This window comes from Maylandia zebra, linkage group LG15 (genome assembly GCF_041146795.1).
Source record: "Maylandia zebra isolate NMK-2024a linkage group LG15, Mzebra_GT3a, whole genome shotgun sequence".
NCBI classification, from domain to species: domain Eukaryota; kingdom Metazoa; phylum Chordata; class Actinopteri; order Cichliformes; family Cichlidae; genus Maylandia; species Maylandia zebra.
In genome coordinates, this window is record NC_135181.1 from 39110272 (window position 1) to 39129268 (window position 18997).

At 39.6% G+C, this 18997-nt stretch overlaps 3 protein-coding genes across 6 annotated transcripts; all 3 read left to right on the top strand.

Moving 5' to 3' along the window:
• Positions 1-2027: 2027 nt before the first annotated feature.
• Positions 2028-5411, top strand: LOC112436060 (uncharacterized). Of its 4 annotated transcripts, none has more exons than XM_076874401.1 (8): positions 2028-2175; positions 2894-3545; positions 3657-3717; positions 3811-3891; positions 3975-4880; positions 4993-5032; positions 5141-5201; positions 5304-5411. In XM_076874401.1, the coding sequence occupies exons 1-2, from the start codon at positions 2100-2102 to the stop codon at positions 3499-3501; spliced, it is 684 nt and encodes a 227-aa protein (XP_076730516.1). In that variant the 5' UTR covers positions 2028-2099; the 3' UTR covers positions 3502-3545; positions 3657-3717; positions 3811-3891; positions 3975-4880; positions 4993-5032; positions 5141-5201; positions 5304-5411. The 4 variants fall into 4 exon arrangements, with proteins under 4 accessions (XP_076730516.1, XP_076730518.1, XP_076730515.1 ...); XM_076874403.1 differs by having other exon boundaries at positions 5145-5201; XM_076874400.1 differs by having other exon boundaries at positions 3975-5032.
• A 2582-nt stretch (positions 5412-7993) lies between these two features.
• LOC143412726 (uncharacterized) lies at positions 7994-17393 on the top strand. The gene is made up of 2 exons (XM_076874404.1): positions 7994-9157; positions 17086-17393. The coding sequence occupies exons 1-2, from the start codon at positions 8689-8691 to the stop codon at positions 17244-17246; spliced, it is 630 nt and encodes a 209-aa protein (XP_076730519.1). The 5' UTR covers positions 7994-8688; the 3' UTR covers positions 17247-17393.
• On the top strand, positions 9484-12641 carry LOC143412816 (uncharacterized). The gene is made up of 3 exons (XM_076874589.1): positions 9484-9779; positions 10391-11643; positions 12002-12641. Exons 1-3 carry the CDS (start codon positions 9699-9701, stop codon positions 12444-12446), a joined length of 1779 nt encoding a protein of 592 aa, XP_076730704.1. The 5' UTR covers positions 9484-9698; the 3' UTR covers positions 12447-12641.
• Positions 17394-18997: the final 1604 nt, after the last annotated feature.

An 18997-nucleotide genomic window follows, 5' to 3' on the forward strand; every position in this document is an offset into this window, starting at 1 on the left:
CCTTAGTTTTGATTATTAATCCTCTGGCTGACCCCATATTGCATTTTTTCATCTTAAAATGATGCACAGTCTTTATGTGAAATGTACTGTCTTCTTGATATTTATCAACCCATCAGTTTGTATTTCTGTGTGTTAATAAAGTTCCAACTTTTGTATTGTAACATTTTTGTCTTTTTCTTTCTTTAGTTTTTCAGACAACTCAAACTTTTAAACACTTGTAATGAGCCGAGTGTGTGTGTGTGTGTGTGTGTGTGTGTGTGTGTGTGTGTGTGTGTGTGTGTGTGTGTGTGTGTGTGTGTGTGTGTGTGTAAGAAGTACCACTTTTAACAACTTCATTAATATTGTTTTGTATCATAGTAATAAAGGTTAGTTTTAATGTCTGTATCTCCTTATTTAATCTGAGATGTTCTTTTCTAAAAACATCAGGATTGTGCAAGTACTTGTTGAGTTTAGAAGGTAAGTGAAACACTAAACAGAAAAGAAAAGAGACAGAGATGTGTGTTTTCTGTTAATACCATAATTGCAGTCATCTTAAACAAACACATGACATTTCTTTGGCACGATTGCTTTTTCACTGATTTGAAACTTTAATGTGTGGTACAACAATTCTTCTAGTTAAATAGAAAAAAAAATGGGCTGTCTGTGTAAAAAGCATAAATGGCTGTTTGTCTTGGTGTATTGGTCTTTTGCCAGCATGGCAAACTAGATCAATCTGCTGGGACATCTGATTTGAGGACAATCACTTGCTTTTCCAAAGGACACTGACAACCAGACATTAGATGCCACAGCCCTGGCCCACGGTATCCCCCCCCTCTCTCCCCCCCTCTCCCCCCCATGCATGCGGTGGGCCTTCTGTAGTAAGAGAGCAGCTTAATGAAGGTGACAAGGTGAAAACAGGAGGACTGATGTGCCGGTGCTGTGAGGGCATGTATAACACCACCTACCCAAGTGATGAATATAAGGAGGCTTTGAAGAATCTACAATAATTGTGTGTTGTTTGTACATGTGTGATGTTTTCAGGGTTTTTTAAATAAAAATCAGCTTTCTTTTTAATTGCTATTAACTGACAGTCAGATAACCAGCTTTTAAAAACATATTCATAAACACTTTGCAGTCAACAAAATTTGCACAGAGGTTATAGATGAAATAAAAGTATCACGTGTGTTCTAGGTGTGTTTATAACTCTGTTATTGTACATATTCTGTGTTATACATCATAATCATTCCAGTCTTTATTTTTTTTTTACTGTTTTAATCTTTATAAAACTGTTATTTATATATTTTTGTGATTTCTGCTGTCCTATTGGTCTGGTCTCTCTTGAAAATCTGAGAATGTGATATTCATAATAAAAGGATTTAAGTTTACTGCCAAAAAATGATTGCACTTCATAACAGAAATGTGCTAACTGGCTTGAAATAGATTGAAACTGTTATGAGATTGCTTCAGGGAGCAGACATGACACCGTCTTTTAGGTTTCGCCATCACTTTGTATTATGCGCACAACACCACCCTCCTCTGGCTTCCACATGAACTGCACCTTAAACATCAACTGTTTACAAATGTCATGACACAAACAAACGTTTCAATACCGTAAATCACTTTTTGGACTGCGATCACTTTTTGGCACAACATCGGCTCTGATAACATTTAAAGCGCACTGAAAAACTATTCTTTAATGCTAAAAACCCATTATCAATTGTAATTATTTATTTATTAATTTAAATTTCAGATATCGATCTTCATTTTTGTAAACTGGTGAATTAATGATTTTTTTAAAGAATTAAAACGACAAAGTTTGGCAATATATTTTTTAAAAAGGATGAATAAAGCAGTAAAATAAAATGAGAAATATATATATATTTTAAAAACTATGATAATTAGACGAACTTTATTTTAAATAAATAAAATTGATTTTCGGTGACCCTGGGTGTCATGGTGATGATGACGTGTTTGAGTGCAGGTATAAAAGCAGGAGGAAAAAGTGGAATTCGGGTTTCACGTTTGAGCGCAAACAGGAGCTGTTTCCCACTAGTGCTGTGAAAACTCGGATTTTTCAAGCTACAGCTAACGTTTGAAAATCTTCAAGAAGGATTTGCAAAATGACTTCTTCAAACTTGAGTCGCGAGATGCACCTGCTCTCCCTTTTCATTGAGGAGGTGTTAGATCAACGCTATGGTGAGTACAGCAGGCTAATATGTCAGAGTGCTAGCAAACAAATACAACTTAGATTTTTGTCTTTTATTGTTTGGAAGTAGGACTTCATGAGTGTTAACATTTAGGATGAGATGTTTCATACTTGAGTAACATCAATTTTAACATGTGCCAGTACACTATAAAGATGGCGCCATGTTTTTTTTTAATTGCTAACGACTTAAGGCGTTGGAGGACGCTGACGTCAGCGCGCGGCCGTTTTTGCATGTAGAGGGTTTGAGTTGACATGTTTGGGCTGCTGGCGCTGAGTTATACGTGAACGTTTCATAGATTGTGAATGTGTAAAGCTGGAGAAGCTGGAGTTTTAAAAGTTCACAGAGTCGCAGGATGAGTTTGAGATTGAAACAGTGTGTGCCTGCAATAAGGAGGTGGGAGGTTTCTCACCTAAATGTAGCTGCTTTATCCTCAAAATATCGATGCTCAACTAATATGAAGATATTACTCCTTAATGTGAATGCGTATTAAAACCTCAGTGAAAATCCACGCAGCCTTACACACATGAAAACTTTTACCAGGTGAAAAATGTGAAGGCTTTCATAAACAATGAGTTCTGCTGGGAGCTTCTTACTGTTTGTGTGGAAGAGCTTATGATGATGTAAAGCCATGTCTGGACAATTTAAATTCAGGCTTTAATTTGTGTGATCACATGATTAACGTAGACGCACGCTTTGCTTTCTCGTAGCTGATCTGGTGAGTCCAGTCACTGCACCTCAGATGGTCGTCACTAACTTGAGGAACCGTGAACTGAGCAGGAGGCATCTGAACTCCATGACTCACCTGGTCCTCACTCTTTACCATAGCCTGGTGACTGGGTCCAAGGACTTTCCTTGCATACCTTTTAAAGGATGGTTCCACCGGGACCTGGTGACGACACCATTTGTCCATGTGAGGCAGAGCCAGAGAGAGAACACCACTCCTTCTCCTCCTACGGACTCACCAGCTGGCATGATGCTGCCGCCTGCGGGCTCCAGCTCTCATCCACGCTTCCTGACTCCAGTTCTTCCAGAGAAAGCAGATCTTGCTGTGCTGAAGGCAGATCGGAGGAACTGTGTCCGCACCCTGACTGTCGACGGCCTCCCCGTCACCAGAGTCATCTCCACTGTTTACCAAACAGAGGACACTGAGATGAAGAACCGCTGGAGAGTAACAGACTACAGCGCGGACGGCAGAGTTCTCACTTCGGTGCTCTGCCGTTTTCTAAATATGTCGGCAAAGCGTGCTAAGAGGAAGGCGGAGGAAGAGAGCAGCATCCGGAGCCCGACTCAAGCAAGGAAGCGCTTGAGATTATAATATACAGTGAAGCATGTCGAACGTCAGCAAGCCTGAACAAAGTGGTAAGTAGTAAACAGTGCTTAAGGTTGTTTCTAAAAGAATGTCCTAAAATATTTGAAAATCGTCGAGGTTTTAACTTTTATTCTTTCTTTTCTGCCTCTTGTTTCTAAAAGTCAGGCAAAAGAGTCACGCTGCGAAGAAACACCACACAGAAGATTTTCCCTCAGTAAAATGGTGAATATTTTCATCTTGTTATGACGTTTGCTCACAATAACCAGGAGTGTTTCTGAAGTGATTCACTCTCATTTGGTGTTATTTGATCCAAAGACAACTGAGGGTCTTCAGAGCAGCGTGAACGGGCGTCATCTGAGAGCAAGACAGTCCTGGCGCCTTTGTGGTTCCCTCCAGGTACTCCAGCTTCATCCCACAGTCCAGAGAGATGCAGTTAGGTTGAATGTGAGTGTGAATGGTTGTCTGTTTCTCTGTGTTAGACTGACCTGTCCAGGTTATACCCCCGCCTCTGGCCCCATAACAGCTGGGATGGCTCCAATGGTTAAGCAGAAGAAATGGATGGAAGGATGATCCAAAGAGAAACATTGAAGGCCCTCTCACAAAAAAAGATAAGAACTCATTTTACACATTGTTGAAACATCCTGAAAGTTATTTGTTGTGTTTAGAAACTGGTTGAACTGTCATTAGAGTTTGTTTCGACTTGTTGTTCATTTCTTATTCGGTTCAGCTGTGTTTCTATGTGTCCTTAGTTCCCATAATCAGCCTCCTGTGTGTAAATATTGTGTCAGTCTCCCTTTGTCCCTTGTCAGAGTGTTAGTCTCCGTCCCCTCGTGTTTCCTTGCCTCAGTAGTTCTGTTTCCTACAGTTTTCCCCCAGTATAGGTTTTGGTTAGACTTTTTCAGTTCCCTTTGTCAGTCTTTGTATTTGGTATTTCCTCATCAGTCTCATCACTTTCCTCTCCAGAGAGAAAACAATAAAAAGACCTGAAGAGACGTCTATGCAAACGCTCTCATTGTGAAAGATAAGTATACATCCAACTAATCTGTGACTCTGTCACAGCTCTGATCAGCAATTCTTTCAGGTTTGTCTGTTTTGATGATGTTATTAATTGTTATTATCCTTTATCCAGTTAACTTTCAGAGAGGAGCGGAGGGAGGAGCGAAGCCAGCGTGCTCTGTAAACTGTCATTAAAAAAAAGATAAGTATATATTGATTTTATATTATTATGACAGCTCCTCCTCAGTGAACACTTCCTCTAGTTGCTGAAATCATTTACTAATTTTTTTCTTCCCATTTGTCTTTTGTTTTTCAGAGAAAACAGAGGAGCCAAGGTGACATTAAGACCTAAGACAGGACGGATTGAACCCTTTCTCGTAAAAAGATAAGTATTCACTCTGCTTTTAATCAGAATATTGATAAATATCTAAAATTCTGCTCACCTGGTTGATAAAGTTACTAAAATGATTCCCTCTTTTCTGTCATTTGTCCTTTAGAGAGAAGATGAGGAGAGTGAACGTCAGCAAGAATGAACAAAGTGGTAAGTAGTAAATAGTGTTTAAGGTTGTTTCTAAAACATCCCAAACATTAAAAAAATTGTTGAGGTTTTAACTTTTATTCTTTCTTTTCTGCCTCTTGTTTCTAAAAGTCAGGAAAAAGAGCCAAGATGAGAAGAAACTCCACACAGAAGATTTTCCCTCAGTAAAATGGTAAATACATTCATCATGTTATGACGTTTGCTCACAATAACCAGGAGTGTTTCTGAAGTGATTCACTCTCATTTGGTGTTATTTGGCGTTTGTCTTTGAAAGGAGAGGAGCAGTAACGACACTGGGAGACAAACAACAGGATGATCCAAAGAGAAACATCAAAGGCCCTCTCACCAGCTTTCATTTATTAAATTTGTCTTTACTGAACGATTTCTGGTGTGTACTTGTGTTGATACTCAGACAACAGCTCGTCTTTCTGTTTGTGCTGGAAGATTCAGGCAAACGCATATTACATATATAGATTGTTATATGACACAGTTTCACATTTAGTGCTATATGATAATGATAAGGTCCAGTTTAATGGTATTGCTAGTGTCTAATGAAATGAACACGTGATTTTCAGATCCAGCAAAGTGAAGATTTTTCACTGTGGATAAATTACATGGAAACGTTTAATGAGTCATCAGCTATTTCACTACAAAGATGATGTGATTAAAGGTTCTCATACATGCAGGTCAGAAGTTTTGCTCCATCCTGGATGTTAAATGCTGATCAATGTTTACACATATCTGCACTTTTATAACAGCTCATTTCACAGGTCATCAGTCTCCTGACTGCATATGCAGAGTTTTATCATCACGTGTTCATGGCAGACAAACATAATTATGAATTCTTGTTTTAGTTCCATTCAGTCACTCAACATCAGGTGTCTGCTTGTCCTGAGCTGTGAGAACTACAGTGAGTTGCTTTCCTCTTTAGCTTAGTATTAATAAACCAGGTCGTAGGTGGGCACCTGCATCAAGGAGTCAAGAAGCATATTTTATTGTTTAATGGTGAAAACAATGGATTGTTGGTCATTTGTTTAATGGAAAGACTGAAAGTGCGGCCTGGTGTTGACTTACACTTATTCAAAGTGATGAAGTACCAACAGATACTAAAAGTCACAGCCTGAAACACGTCAACTGCTTTATTATTTCTAGTTATAAATAAACTGTCAGTTTATGGCCCCTGTGGCTCGATCAGGCCCTTCCGGGATGTGGAGATATTTATTATTTACTATAACTTGTGCTTATGTTGGTTTTTGCTGTGGTTTCACTACTGTGTTTTTCTCTTTTTGCTTGTTTTTATTTTTCCAGCAGGTGATCAAACAGATTTTTAGTGTCTCCTCTCTCTGTGTCTCTCTTCTCCTATCTTTTTGCTTTCCATCTCCTTCTGTTGAGCATCTTCCCAACTTCTCTTTTCTTCATCTTTCTCTTTCCCATCCCCAGTCCTGTCCGTTCTGATCGTAATAATTTCAAAGTAAAGAAAAGAAAGAAATAATAAAGAGCTAATACACTTTGACAATCAAGTGGACCAGTGTGGCAAAAGCTGAAATGATCCATTTGGGAAAATAAATCTGTTGGACTGGTAAACTAATATACTATAATAATACGGTATGAAAAATGGCAAACATGAGAATTCTGCGTGTTTTCCTTCTTATCTGCAGACTAACAGTCCACAGGTTTGGTGCTCAGACTCTGATTTATTCCCTGGAGATGGAGGAGAGAGAGCACAGAGGACAGCAAGGTGGAGGAGTGAAGGAGAAGGTGGTGCAGCTCAGTGTCCAATCAGGAGTGAGCATCTCTATATATGTATATAGAATATATATATATTTCAAGTTTTTGTTTTGAGTTTTTGTTGTTTTTTGTTATTTAAAGCAAACACTAAAACTGTCACCCACACCTCTGAAGATGAAGATAACTAATCATAAATAAAGGGAATGTTATGATGATGAGGACACTATCAGAGGTAGTTCAGGGAACTGTTATACTTCAGATACCAGAAAAATCGTTTTTCTTTTCTTGTTTTTTTGGCTTGACTTCATGGTAGGCAAAATGAAGAAGAGTGCTTGACTGCGCCTAAGCAAGTAAAAGCTGCATGGCAAAACAACACACACCTTCACTGCAGATGCATGCACAGAAACCAGTATTTTTTGTATCTTAAATATTAACTAGTGTGTGTACAGTAGTCAATATAATGGGATGTGACCTAAAGCAGCAAAAGAAGAGTTCTTACAGCATTTTGCAATATTTAGGATTTTATTGAACACTTTTACCTTTCAACATTTGTAAGATTAATGAGTAATGAAGCATTGCACAATAATCCTGTGTTTTTGATTATTTATTGTACACTACAAGTAAACAACAATAAGTTAAACATCTGTGACATCTGTCAGAAGCTTGGATACATTTACTCCTACAAGGATTTTACTCTTATGAAATGTAAAAAGAACACTGAAATTATATTTTACAGAACACGGAAATTATATTTTACAGTTTTTCACATAAACAGTTTTGCTTTGCTTACAGAAACTATAACTTTAATCTCAGCCAAACCGATTTACTCAGGAACAAATAAAATACTAAAAAAAAGCCAAACGATAACATTTTTAAGTTATCTAAGTGATCTATATATGTTTAACCTGAGTAGCGAAAGACTGCGGTGGGTTTGAAAACGATTTGCCGGGAGTCCGGTGTTCTCACGGCTCTAGTGAGCCTTGCCCCCGGCTCGCTATCGAGCTAGTGGGTAACAGACGTCTCCGAAAACGTCGGAGCGCTTTTGAAAATATGTGGTCTTGATAAACTGAGCAGATATTTGAGGTTGACACAGCTACAGTCTCGCCTGAAAATATGTGAAACGTTTATTTTGTGACCCATAAAGAATAATAAGAGTAATATTAAAACTAACTAGCTGCCGCCATTGTTGGAAACTGAGCTGGGCTGCGCTATGAATTCTGGGACAGAGCTGCTTCTTCTTCTTCTTCGGGGTTTAACGGCAGCTGGCATCCTTGTACATGCAGTGCTGCCCTCTTCTGTTTCAGTCCGTTATTACACTCTTAAATCCTACTACTTATTCCTGCGTCTTTTGGGATCTTACAAAGCTTCAAACAACGCGTCGACTTTTGATAGTCAACGTAATCGTGACTCTTCGAGGGGGGGGGGGAGCCCAAGATGGCGCTCTGAGCAGTCACGTATCGCTGAGCTCTGCGAACCTGGCCTTTTTTAAAATATATATTACACACAGTGAACAGAGACTTTATTTACGCCTACGCAATAGTCATCTTTTACTTCTCATTTTGGTATCTATTTGTGAACCAAAATGAGCAAACCCGAGAAGAGAAAGACCGAATCTAAGAAGTTGCATGCTAACAGCGGCTCCGTTAGCAAGCTTGCTAATGTTAGCCAAGCTGCTCAGTCTTCTCTCGCTACTGAGATGCCCGCCGACACTAAAAATACTCTCATCGACTCCATGCACGACTATTTGGAGGCAGTTTCCGAACCGCTTCAGTATTCACGGATGGAAGAAGAGTTTCCCCCTCTCCCTATCACTCCACGTGCCTCTCCCGCGGGTAAGCTAAGAAAAGTTGCGGATACGGAGACATCTACGGTTCTCTCCCAGCTCTCATCACTTACCATGTTGATTAACTCGAGGTCAGACACTTGAAAAAATGGTGAGTGACAACTCCATAGCCATCTCCGAGATGAAAAAAGCTGTCCAAGAGAACACTGAACATATCACAGCTGTTAAGGAGTCATTTGATGCTGTCTGTGCTGAGTTAAATGATATGAAGAGCAGAGTTGTCAGTGTTGAGGCACAGCTCGAAAAATATAAAGCAATCGCTGAAGCACAGGAAAAGCGCATCTCTCACCTGGAGAGCTATTCACGGCGTTGGAATCTGAAGCTCTACGGTCTGACCGAGAGGGACAAGCAGGACGTGCGGCAGGAGGTAATCAAAGTCTGTAGATCAGTCATACCGGAGATGCAAGATAAATCCCCCGACGTCGTTGACACCGTCCACCGCATCGGTCCCAAGAGGTCCAACAACAACCAACCCAGGGGAATCATCATTCAGTTTACATCCAGGATCTACCGCGATGCTGTCTGGCGCGCTGCTAAGAAGTCCACCTACCTGAAAGGTAGGGTTGCCAACCGTCCCTTAAAATACGGAATCGTCCCGTATTGAGCTAATAAGGGACGCACTTTGTCCCGTAATACAGTGAGAATCACAAAAAGTCTATAAATGTTAATGGATTTAACGCTTTGTTTGAAAACATAATTCCCAGCCCCTCTCCTGCTCTGATACCAATGAGCTGACAGCACACTTAGCACGAGTATAACGATTCAGATTACCGCTTATCTAATTGGTCGAGGAAAGGTGTGCGGAGAAGATACCGGAAGACAACAGATGATCAGCATGGCCAACAGAGAGACAAACACTGACACTGCGGCGCGACTCTGGGACGACAGTACACCTTTGAACAACAGTGCTTGTTCCCCTCCTAGAAAGAAAAAAAAAGGTTGCAAAAATACAGGGAGGAATGGGAAAATGAAAACAACTGGCTGGGAAAAGTGCGCGATAACACGTATAAAGCGCACTGCACATTGTGCCGGCGCACTTTTTCCATTTGCCATGGTGGACTGACTGACGTTAAGCAGCATGCTTCTACTTGTGGGCACATGATGAATATGAGAGGCGTGAAAGAAAGAGGAACCCTTGACCAATTTGTTGTCCACCAGGCCACGGCAGAAGCAGATATGGTATGTAAACATTGTTGTTTTTTTAAACCCTCTGGTTAAGGTTAATATGGGCATGTGCAATGAATATCAGCGCTATGTGGCCAGAAGTTTGATAATATAATTTGTTTTGTGTAATAAACAAGGATAGATGATTACAACGAATAGATGACTAATACATAAAAGTAATACATAGATGAATAATGATGATGAGTTATGATGCGTAATCATGGGAACAAGTGGGTTTACAAACTGGAGCAGCTGATTAGCATTAGAAAAGCTGAAATAATACCTCAACTGAAGCCACAAAGCCCGAATAAATTGACACAGAAGAGACTTCCGTTTCAAGGCAAGGCAGAGATCCTTCCTTCCCACAGTGATTGTGGTCTTCAACAACTCTTTGAAGACTTGATTAGTCTGAGCTGCAACAACACCTAATTTCCCTCTGGGATTAATAAAGTATTACTGAATTGAATATATATAAAGAATACACATTATATTGAAAACATACATATATATGACCATACCCATTTCTTACAAGTTGCATGCGTAATTTATACTTTAAAGTCAGTTGATAAACTACACAAACTATACAGATATACTGTAATATATATATATATATTTCTATTTTATAGGTGACTGCTGCAGAGGTGACCCATGTCTACCACACTGTAAAGCACGGTTTAAGTTATAACTCGGGTGACTGTGCACTCAAACTGACTGTACGAATGCTGAATGACTCCAGTATTGCCAAAAAGATGTCCTGTGGGAGGACGAAAGCTGAAGCAGTTGTCACAGATGTCCTGTCTCCAAAGGCAATAGAAGAGGTGATCAAAAAATTGAAAAGTGGTGCAACTCCACTCCCATTCTCTCTTCACACTGATGCTTCAAACAAGGGAAATCGGAAGATGTTTCCCTTGGCCTTGCAGTTTTTTACACCAGAGGCTGGAGTTGTCAACAAGATGTTGGATTTTGTTGAAAATCCAGATGAGTCTGCAGAGGGAATAGTAAAAATAATACAAAGCTCTCTTGAAAACGTGGGGCTATCCTTAGATCAGGTTTCTGCATTCAGTGCTGACAATGCAAATGTAAATTATGGCATCCACAACTCAGTCTTCACAAAATTGAAAGAGACCAACAGTGAGATCCTTCGTGGCAACTGTCATGCACATATTGTTCATAACACTGTGAAAAAAGCCCTGGACAAGCTCTCAGTAGATGTGGAAAATATTGTCCTGAAGATATACAGCTTCTTTTCCACCTCTGCCAAAAGGAGAGAGTCCCTGAAAGAGTTCTGTGAATTTTGTGACGTTGAATTCCATGATATCCTGCGCCATGTTGTGACGAGATGGCTGTCACTCAACCCTGCAATCACCCGCCTGCTGCAGAACTGGGACCCGCTGAAGTCATATCTCATCAGCATTGGTGAGGAATGTCCAAGGCGCCTGAAGGAATTGCTGAAGTTGACAGAAGATGCTGCTGGAGTTGAGGGAGAGGCAGACATTGTGGAAGTCTACCTCCTCTTCTGTAATAATGTCATGTGTCTGTTTAAAGAAGTGGTGAAAAAACTGGAGAAGAATGTAACCACGTCTGTTGACCTCTATTCCATCATGGAGTGTTTCCTGACAAGACTTATTCAGAGAAGAGATGATGGGTTCTACGGGTACCTAACAAGACAAAAGCTCCAGCATCTCTCGCCATCTGATGCTGATGGTGCCAGGCAGGAGTTTACAGCCTTCCTAGACACTGCCATCAGTTATGTCTGGAAGTGGTTTGACTTTTCAGAAGAAAACTGGCTTTTCCACCTGCAGCCCCTCTCTCTAGCATCTGGGAAGATTTCCTTTGATGACATGGAGAAGATCATTGAACGGCTTCACCTGGCTGGCAGGTAAGAATAAAACATTTAGCAGTGAAATGATAAACCATGTTTTAATAGTATTGATGGTTAAAAATAAACAAATACAATTGATAGATAACATATATAAATAAAACCATAATCATTAACTTTGTTTGGAGTGTATATACACACGCATGCAATCTTTTATACACTATTTTACAAATTGAAGGAGTTCATATACTTAATATAAGGATGGATAAATACATAATAAATAAACTATACTTATTGTATTGTTTAAATGCTATACAACGTTATAAACATATACAATACATTTTTTCCATTTATTTACCACTGTAAATGTTCTATGTACCACTTAGGATTTAGGTCAACTTCTCATCTCTATTGGCAGGTTAAACATCTCTATGGATGAGCGTTATGAAGAGTGTGTCACTGCAACCAGTCTTCTGAAGCACCTCACCAAAGAACATCAGGAGAAGGAAAAGTGGCAGTCCAAGGGAACAGCAGAGAAGTGGATGGAAATTCTTCAGGCAGCTGACCTCCCCAATATGCAGGCTGTTGTATCCTTTGTACTCAGCATCCCATCTTCCACTGGGTTTGAGGAGAGGATTTTCTCTCTTATGAAGAATAAGTGGACTGATGTGCGGAACAAATGTTCTACTGAATTAATTAGAAGTGAGCTCATTGTCAGTCTAAATTATGATATGTCTTGCTCAGAGTTTTACTCTGCAGTACTGAAAGACAAACAACTCCTAACTGCAGCAAGAGCTCAAAAAAATACAAATGGAAAAAGTAGTCTGTTTCCACATAATGTAGCATTGAGCTTGAGTTCATGAGTTTGTTGTTTTTTTTTAACTTCAACTTTCAGCTACAGTCAAGGCCTTTGTATGGAACGCCAGGACTGCCATAATGAATTAATTAAATACACCATTAAATAATTAATTAAATGTGTCAATAATTAATTAAAATTGGAATTAATTAATTAAATAAATAGTTATGACACATGTAATTAATTAATTATTGACACATTTAATTAATTATTTATGTATTTCACATTTTAATTAATTATTGACACATTTAATTAATTAATTATTGACACATTTAATTAATTATTTAATGATATATTTATTTATTTCATTTTGGCAGTCCTGGCGCCTGGCTCTCATCATGAAATAATTTTATCTGTCAGCCTCACCCGTCAAACTCAGGGGGCGGGGTTAACGCTGCCATGCAGCTTCTCTAACATTTGATTGGTTGCCGTGCAAAGTAAGTCAAAACAGGTCGATCCTAGATAATCGATTGCTTGTGTAGACTTGGGGCAGCCAGGTATCCCAGAATGCAGATCAAATCACAGGCAGCAATGGTGGTGGTGTAGTTTTTCTGTCACCAGCTACACTTTTAACAGTGTTTTAGCCGCGAATGTCGCGCCGTATGTCTGGTCAGGTTGTCAACATAGAACATGTTTGCAAAAGTGCTCAGATGTTTTCAGAGATTTCACTAGCTCTGCTAACAATTAGCATGCAGAGTGCACCGAGGGGGTTACGTTAACCGGTTTGTTTACATATTCCACTCTCCGTGTTCCACATGTTGCATTCGCAGATTCTCATTTTCACCGAACGATCGTCTCTTTCCGCCTGGTCTTGTGTCTCTGTGCTTCTGTAACATAAAGAACGAGCTGACATTTTTCTCACGAAACCAGCGATCAGCTCAACAGACCCTCAGTTTACCTGCATGCATCCTCCTCCTCATCTGTCAGCTGTTTAACACCTGCTGCTAATTCAAGAAACACGCCTACGTTTCCTGGTGATAGTCACAGTTTAACTGGGCAGCCGGTGCTCGATATAACGCAATGTCAGCGCATTTTTCTGCACAAGATAAGTAAATATAGTGTTTTCCCCGAGCGCAGAGCTGCTGGAGCTTGTTTCCTTACAGAGCACTTTCTAGGCGAACAGCTTCATCAGCGGCTGATGTCCAATCACCGGCACACAGCTTTGAAACCTCAGCTGAGTTTTAACTCTCAGTGGTTAAATGCTGGACTTCATTCACTCAGGTTCTGTCTGTCGGGTCACGTTTACTTCGCTGTTTTATTTACAACTGAGCAAATCGGTTTGGCTGAGGTTAAAGTTACGTTTCATAACTGCATAGTTTCACAGACGTTTAATGGTTCACTGGCACATGTGTTAGACTGAACTATCATCTAAATATCATCTGTTTTTTAATAGTTATTCAACTGTATTCTAAGCACCAGCTGTCTGTTAGAATGTGATTTTTTTTCTCTCTCTCTGTTGGCAGAGGTATAAAAATGCGCAGAAAAATCTGACGTGCATGGCGAACTTCACCGACGATATTTAGGGAGGAATAAACACACATCAAACATAAATGAACCATTTGCCTGTCTCCATAATTGAGAGTATTTTCTCTTCTTATTGTTACGCCCCCTAGTCTAGGCGTGTAGGGACGCACATAAGGTTGGAGGAGAGAGAGAGACAAATCCCCGCCCTGGTTCCCAAGCCAAACATCCAAACCAGTTGTGAGTAAAAAGGTGATTTTATTTAAGGAAAAGAAGCATAGCTCCAGGGTGAGCCCAGGCCAAAATAATAAACAAAACCAACTAAGTCCCACCAGAGAAAAACCCTAGGAAAGAAACAGAACAAACAAATGACAGAGCTATCCCTCGCTCCCTACCCGGAAAACAGGAGAAAACGGTTCCAAAAGAAAAGGCGGCTCACCCCTTCCGCTTCAGCCCAAGAGTGCCTACGCTCTCAGCTAATGCACTAGGAGCAGCTTTCACAATTCACGCTCACACAAATACACAATAAAAATACAGGCTGGGAAAGTCAGGGTCAGGGCCGCGTCGGCTGTCAAGCTACTCGCTCGCTCGCTCCACTCTCTCTCCCTCTCCCTGTAGATCTGTCAGAGCGGCTTTTTGAAGGTAGTCACCCGCTCCATGGTCCAATCAGCCGCTCACTACTCTTCATTAGGGGAGGGACCTGGAAAGAGTCTTAAGCACAGTACAGAAACACAGAAAGAAAACAGCCCACACAGGGTCCTCATGGCCACAGCCGTAACATTATGTCAACACTCTCTCTCTCTTTTTTTCTTTCTTTCTTTTTTTTTTTGCTTTTTCGGTCATGTGATGTTTACCTATCAAAGGCTTGTTACAAACACATGAAACAACATGAAACACATGGTGCAGACTTCTGGATGTTAGAAGAAAACTAATACTGCTCATGAATGAGACTAAAGGCAGGAAGGTGTCCTTTAAAACTAAACATGTTAATAGGACCTCCCTATTTATATCATAGCTTATGATATAGCACGTGTATTTCAGTAATAGCCTGCTGATTTCAGTGTAGTGGTGAACAGTCGCACAGCTCACGTAGGCGTTATCTGTGATACTCCTTAACTATAATTTATCCAAGTTAACTTCAGTTAACCATTCAGACAGTTCTTTTGCAGTGAAAAACATAAACACCCATATGCTGCCGGGAGGTTTCCTCAGTGCCAGCTGTTTACATTATAGCTGCTTATGCAGTAACCATGGTAACCACGGACTCTGAGCGGCTGGATCGACGGAGGTCAGACAACAATTTTACATGTATGATCTTAAAACAGGACACAGCCACTATACGTGCTGGCCTCATATCAAATGTGAAGGCAGACTGAGTCTATGTTTGACGTTTTTTATATCTAATCTTCCTTTTCAAACATTTAAACAGCAGCGAGTCTGCAGCTGAGGGAATACAAACTCAAATTGTCGGAACAGGTTTGCTCGTTTCTTGGATTCATTTGGTGATTTATTAAATGTATAACTGTTATTCTAATCTGCTGCTGAGTCTCTTACACTTTTCTTTATGCTGTATATTTTCACGTCTCTGGAATAGTTGGCAGTTAGATAGTCAGCTGGGAAACTTTGTGTTAACTCATGGAGCTGAGGATATCGTGGATATGCTGACCTCGCTGCGTGGTGTACAGAGCGAGGTCAGCATGATTAATATTCACAATAAAAATATTAGCCGAACATCATGAAGTCTGTATGTGTTTCATAGTGTCGAACAACCTTTGTACAGTTAAAGCCAGCAGTTACTACATGACGGAAACACCAACGTTATCTCTTTTATGCGTTTATACACAGGTCACGCTGATTACTGAACAAAAACCCAAAGATCAGATGTTAAACAGATTTATTTGCTCTCTCGCCTCCTTAAACATGTTTTTAATGTTAGTTATAATTCAGAATTGGCGACTGAAACACGTAGGACACATAAGAACATCAGGAAATAAAACATCGATAAATATAACCTCAGTGAAAGAAGTCAGCGGGGGTTACTACAGCTGTGTACCGGGGCCTGCGCTTTGTCGGTGGGATTGCTTGCGAGGCGAGCGGGTCTATCCCACGCTTTGCCGTGAGACTGGGCTGGGCAGACATCTCCGAAATCATCGAAGCACTTTTGCAAAGAGGCTGTATCTTGACAAACCGACCAGACACATGAAGATTAAACCACTACATTCTCGGCTAAAAAAATATTAAAACGGTATTTGGTGACACACAAACAGGGTTTTTCAAAGTTCAGTTCTGTTAGCTTCCACATGCAGGTTGTTGTGTGCTAGAAACAATGGCCACCAGGCCAAAGCAATGGTTTTGACTCGATCAGCGTTAACCCCGCCCCCTGAGTTTGATGGGTGAGGCTGACAGATAAAATTATTTCATGATGAGAGCCAGGCGTCAGGACTGCCAAAATTAAATAAATAAATATATCATTAAATAATTAATTAAATGTGTCAATAATTAATTAATTAAATGTGTCAATAATTAATTAAAATGTGAAATACATAAATAATTAATTAAATGTGTCAATAATTAATTAATTACATGTGTCATAACTATTTATTTAATTAATTAATTCCAATTTTAATTAATTATTGCCTCATTTAATTAATTATTTAATGGTGTATTTAATTAATTCATTATGGCAGTCCTGGCGTTCCATACCTTTGAGGCAGAAATGTTGTGTTTACAGGTGTTCCACAGACTTTTTTTGCACTTTTCTAATTGCACTAAATGTGCACTGTTACAAGAATGTTTTTCTTTCTATTGTTTTCTATTAATTTATATAATTTTAGGTTAAGCAGGACAGAGTTCCTTGTGTTAATTTTGTCATTTTGCACAAAAAGTGAAGCGTACCAGTCTTTCGTTTAGGAAAGAGACCTATTTTATTGTGTTAATGTTGTCATTTTGCGTTAAAAATAAATGGATAAATGATCATTTGTTTCCCATGTGTTCATATCACAAAGAATATGCATCTACTTAAATCAACTTCAAGTCAAATGGTTAAAAAAAAAAAAATTCACACTCAAAAAAAAGAGCTAAAAAAATTCACCACACAGGGAAGGGTGAAGACAATTGGGTCGCCCGGCCCTGGCCACTAGGTGTCCCTTATTTTTTTTTCAGGGAGTTGGCAACCCTACTGAAAGGTAACAACCTAAAGCTGGCTGAGGATCTGTCCCCTGACGACCGCGCCCGAAGAAACAGACTCTGGCCGTCTGTGGAAGCTGCGTGCAACGAAAACAAGCTGGCGTTCTTCGTAGGAGGTCGTGCGTTCGTGGAGGGAAAAGAGATTTTTCCAGCCCTATAATTTGATCCAAGGTATTTTGAGGTGAAAACTGAAGTATCTTAAGATTAACTTGGTTTCACTGCCGTTCTTTTTTTGTTTGTTTGTTTTTGTTGTTGGACTCATAAAACGATCAGAGTTAAACTGATGCAGTTTATTTGTTATAAGTTTATTGGTCTTCAGTTTGGCTGCAATATTTTTTACTGAAAATGTTATGAGCAAGCTGGATAAGCTTCTTTTTATTTTTTACTTTTATTCTTTTTTGAATAATTAGTTATTTAAATGGAGCAAGAAAATTTCTATTAAGCTCCCTTTCAATGCTCATATGTGAAGCGTTTATTTATTTTATTTATTTATTTTTACCACATTGGTTTTATTGTTTTAGGCTATTGTATTCCTATTATTCAATCAATCAATCTTTATTTATAAAGCACTTTTCATACAGAAAAAATGTAGCACAAAGTGCTTTACATAGTTAAAAGCAGCCCACCCCACCCTCCAACTCACTCCCCACACTCTCAATACACATATATCCCCCCACCCCCACCCACATACACATACACACACGCGCACACTTAAAGAGTAAAAATTGGGCTGGGCTCGCATGAGCCAAGTGAGGAAACATTATAACAGAGAGCCGTCTGCACCGGGAGCCGGTCACAGACCGCAGCCTCCGGGCTGGGCACACAGCCGGAGGGAGGCAAAGGAGCCCCCCAACCAGGCTGAGAGGACCCCAGAGACCCAGCAGTCACGGTCAATAACAGCCCCGGTGCAGAGAGCCCCCTCCGAGGAAACACTGGAGATATGCCACAATAGGCTATATACAGGGTAAAATGATAAAATAAATAAGAACGGGTTACAATATAAATATAAATAGAGTAAGAAGATTAAAAAATGGATAAGAATAAAATCAATAAATATTAGGTAAAACCTGAATTAATAATAAAATAACAGGATAGAATAAATAAGCATAAAATAAATAAACGTTAGGTGAAAGCTAAATTAAAAAGGTGGGTCTTGAGCCTGTTCTTAAAAACATGTACGTTCTCTGCGGCCCTGAGCTCCTCCGGCAGGCTGTTCCACAGACGAGGACCATACCACTGAAAAGCTGCCTCTCCGTGAGTATGTGTCCTGACTTTAGGGACAATCAAAAGGCCAGTGCCAGAGGACCTCAGGGTCCGCGAGGGTTCGTATGGTAAAAGCAGATCTGAGAGATAAGAAGGCCCAAGACCATTAAGACATTTAAAAACCAATAAAAGAACTTTAAAATCGATCCTGAAACACACGGGGAGCCAGTGCAGCGATTCTAAAACCGGTGTAATGTGAGCCCGCCCTCTGGTCTTCGTCAGCACACGAGCTGCCGAGTATTATTCAAGTTCACAATTTCCTTACTCAGTATGGAACGCCAGCACTGCCATAATGAATTAATTAAATACACCATTAATTAATTAATTAAATGTGGCAATAATTAATTAAAATGTGAAATACATAAATAATTAATTAAATATGTCAATAATTGATTAAAATGTGAAATACATAAATAATTAAATGTGTCAATAATTAATTAATTACATGTGTCATAACTATTTATTTAATTAATTAATTCCAATTTTAATTAATTATTGCCACATTTAATTAATTATTTAATGGTGTATTTAATTAATTCATTATGGCAGTCCTGGCGTTCCATAACTCAGGGGTTGCAGTTCTCATCTTATATAGGACTCTCTTAAGTGACCAGGTTCAACTGTTCTTCATTTACTTGGTTTAAGCTT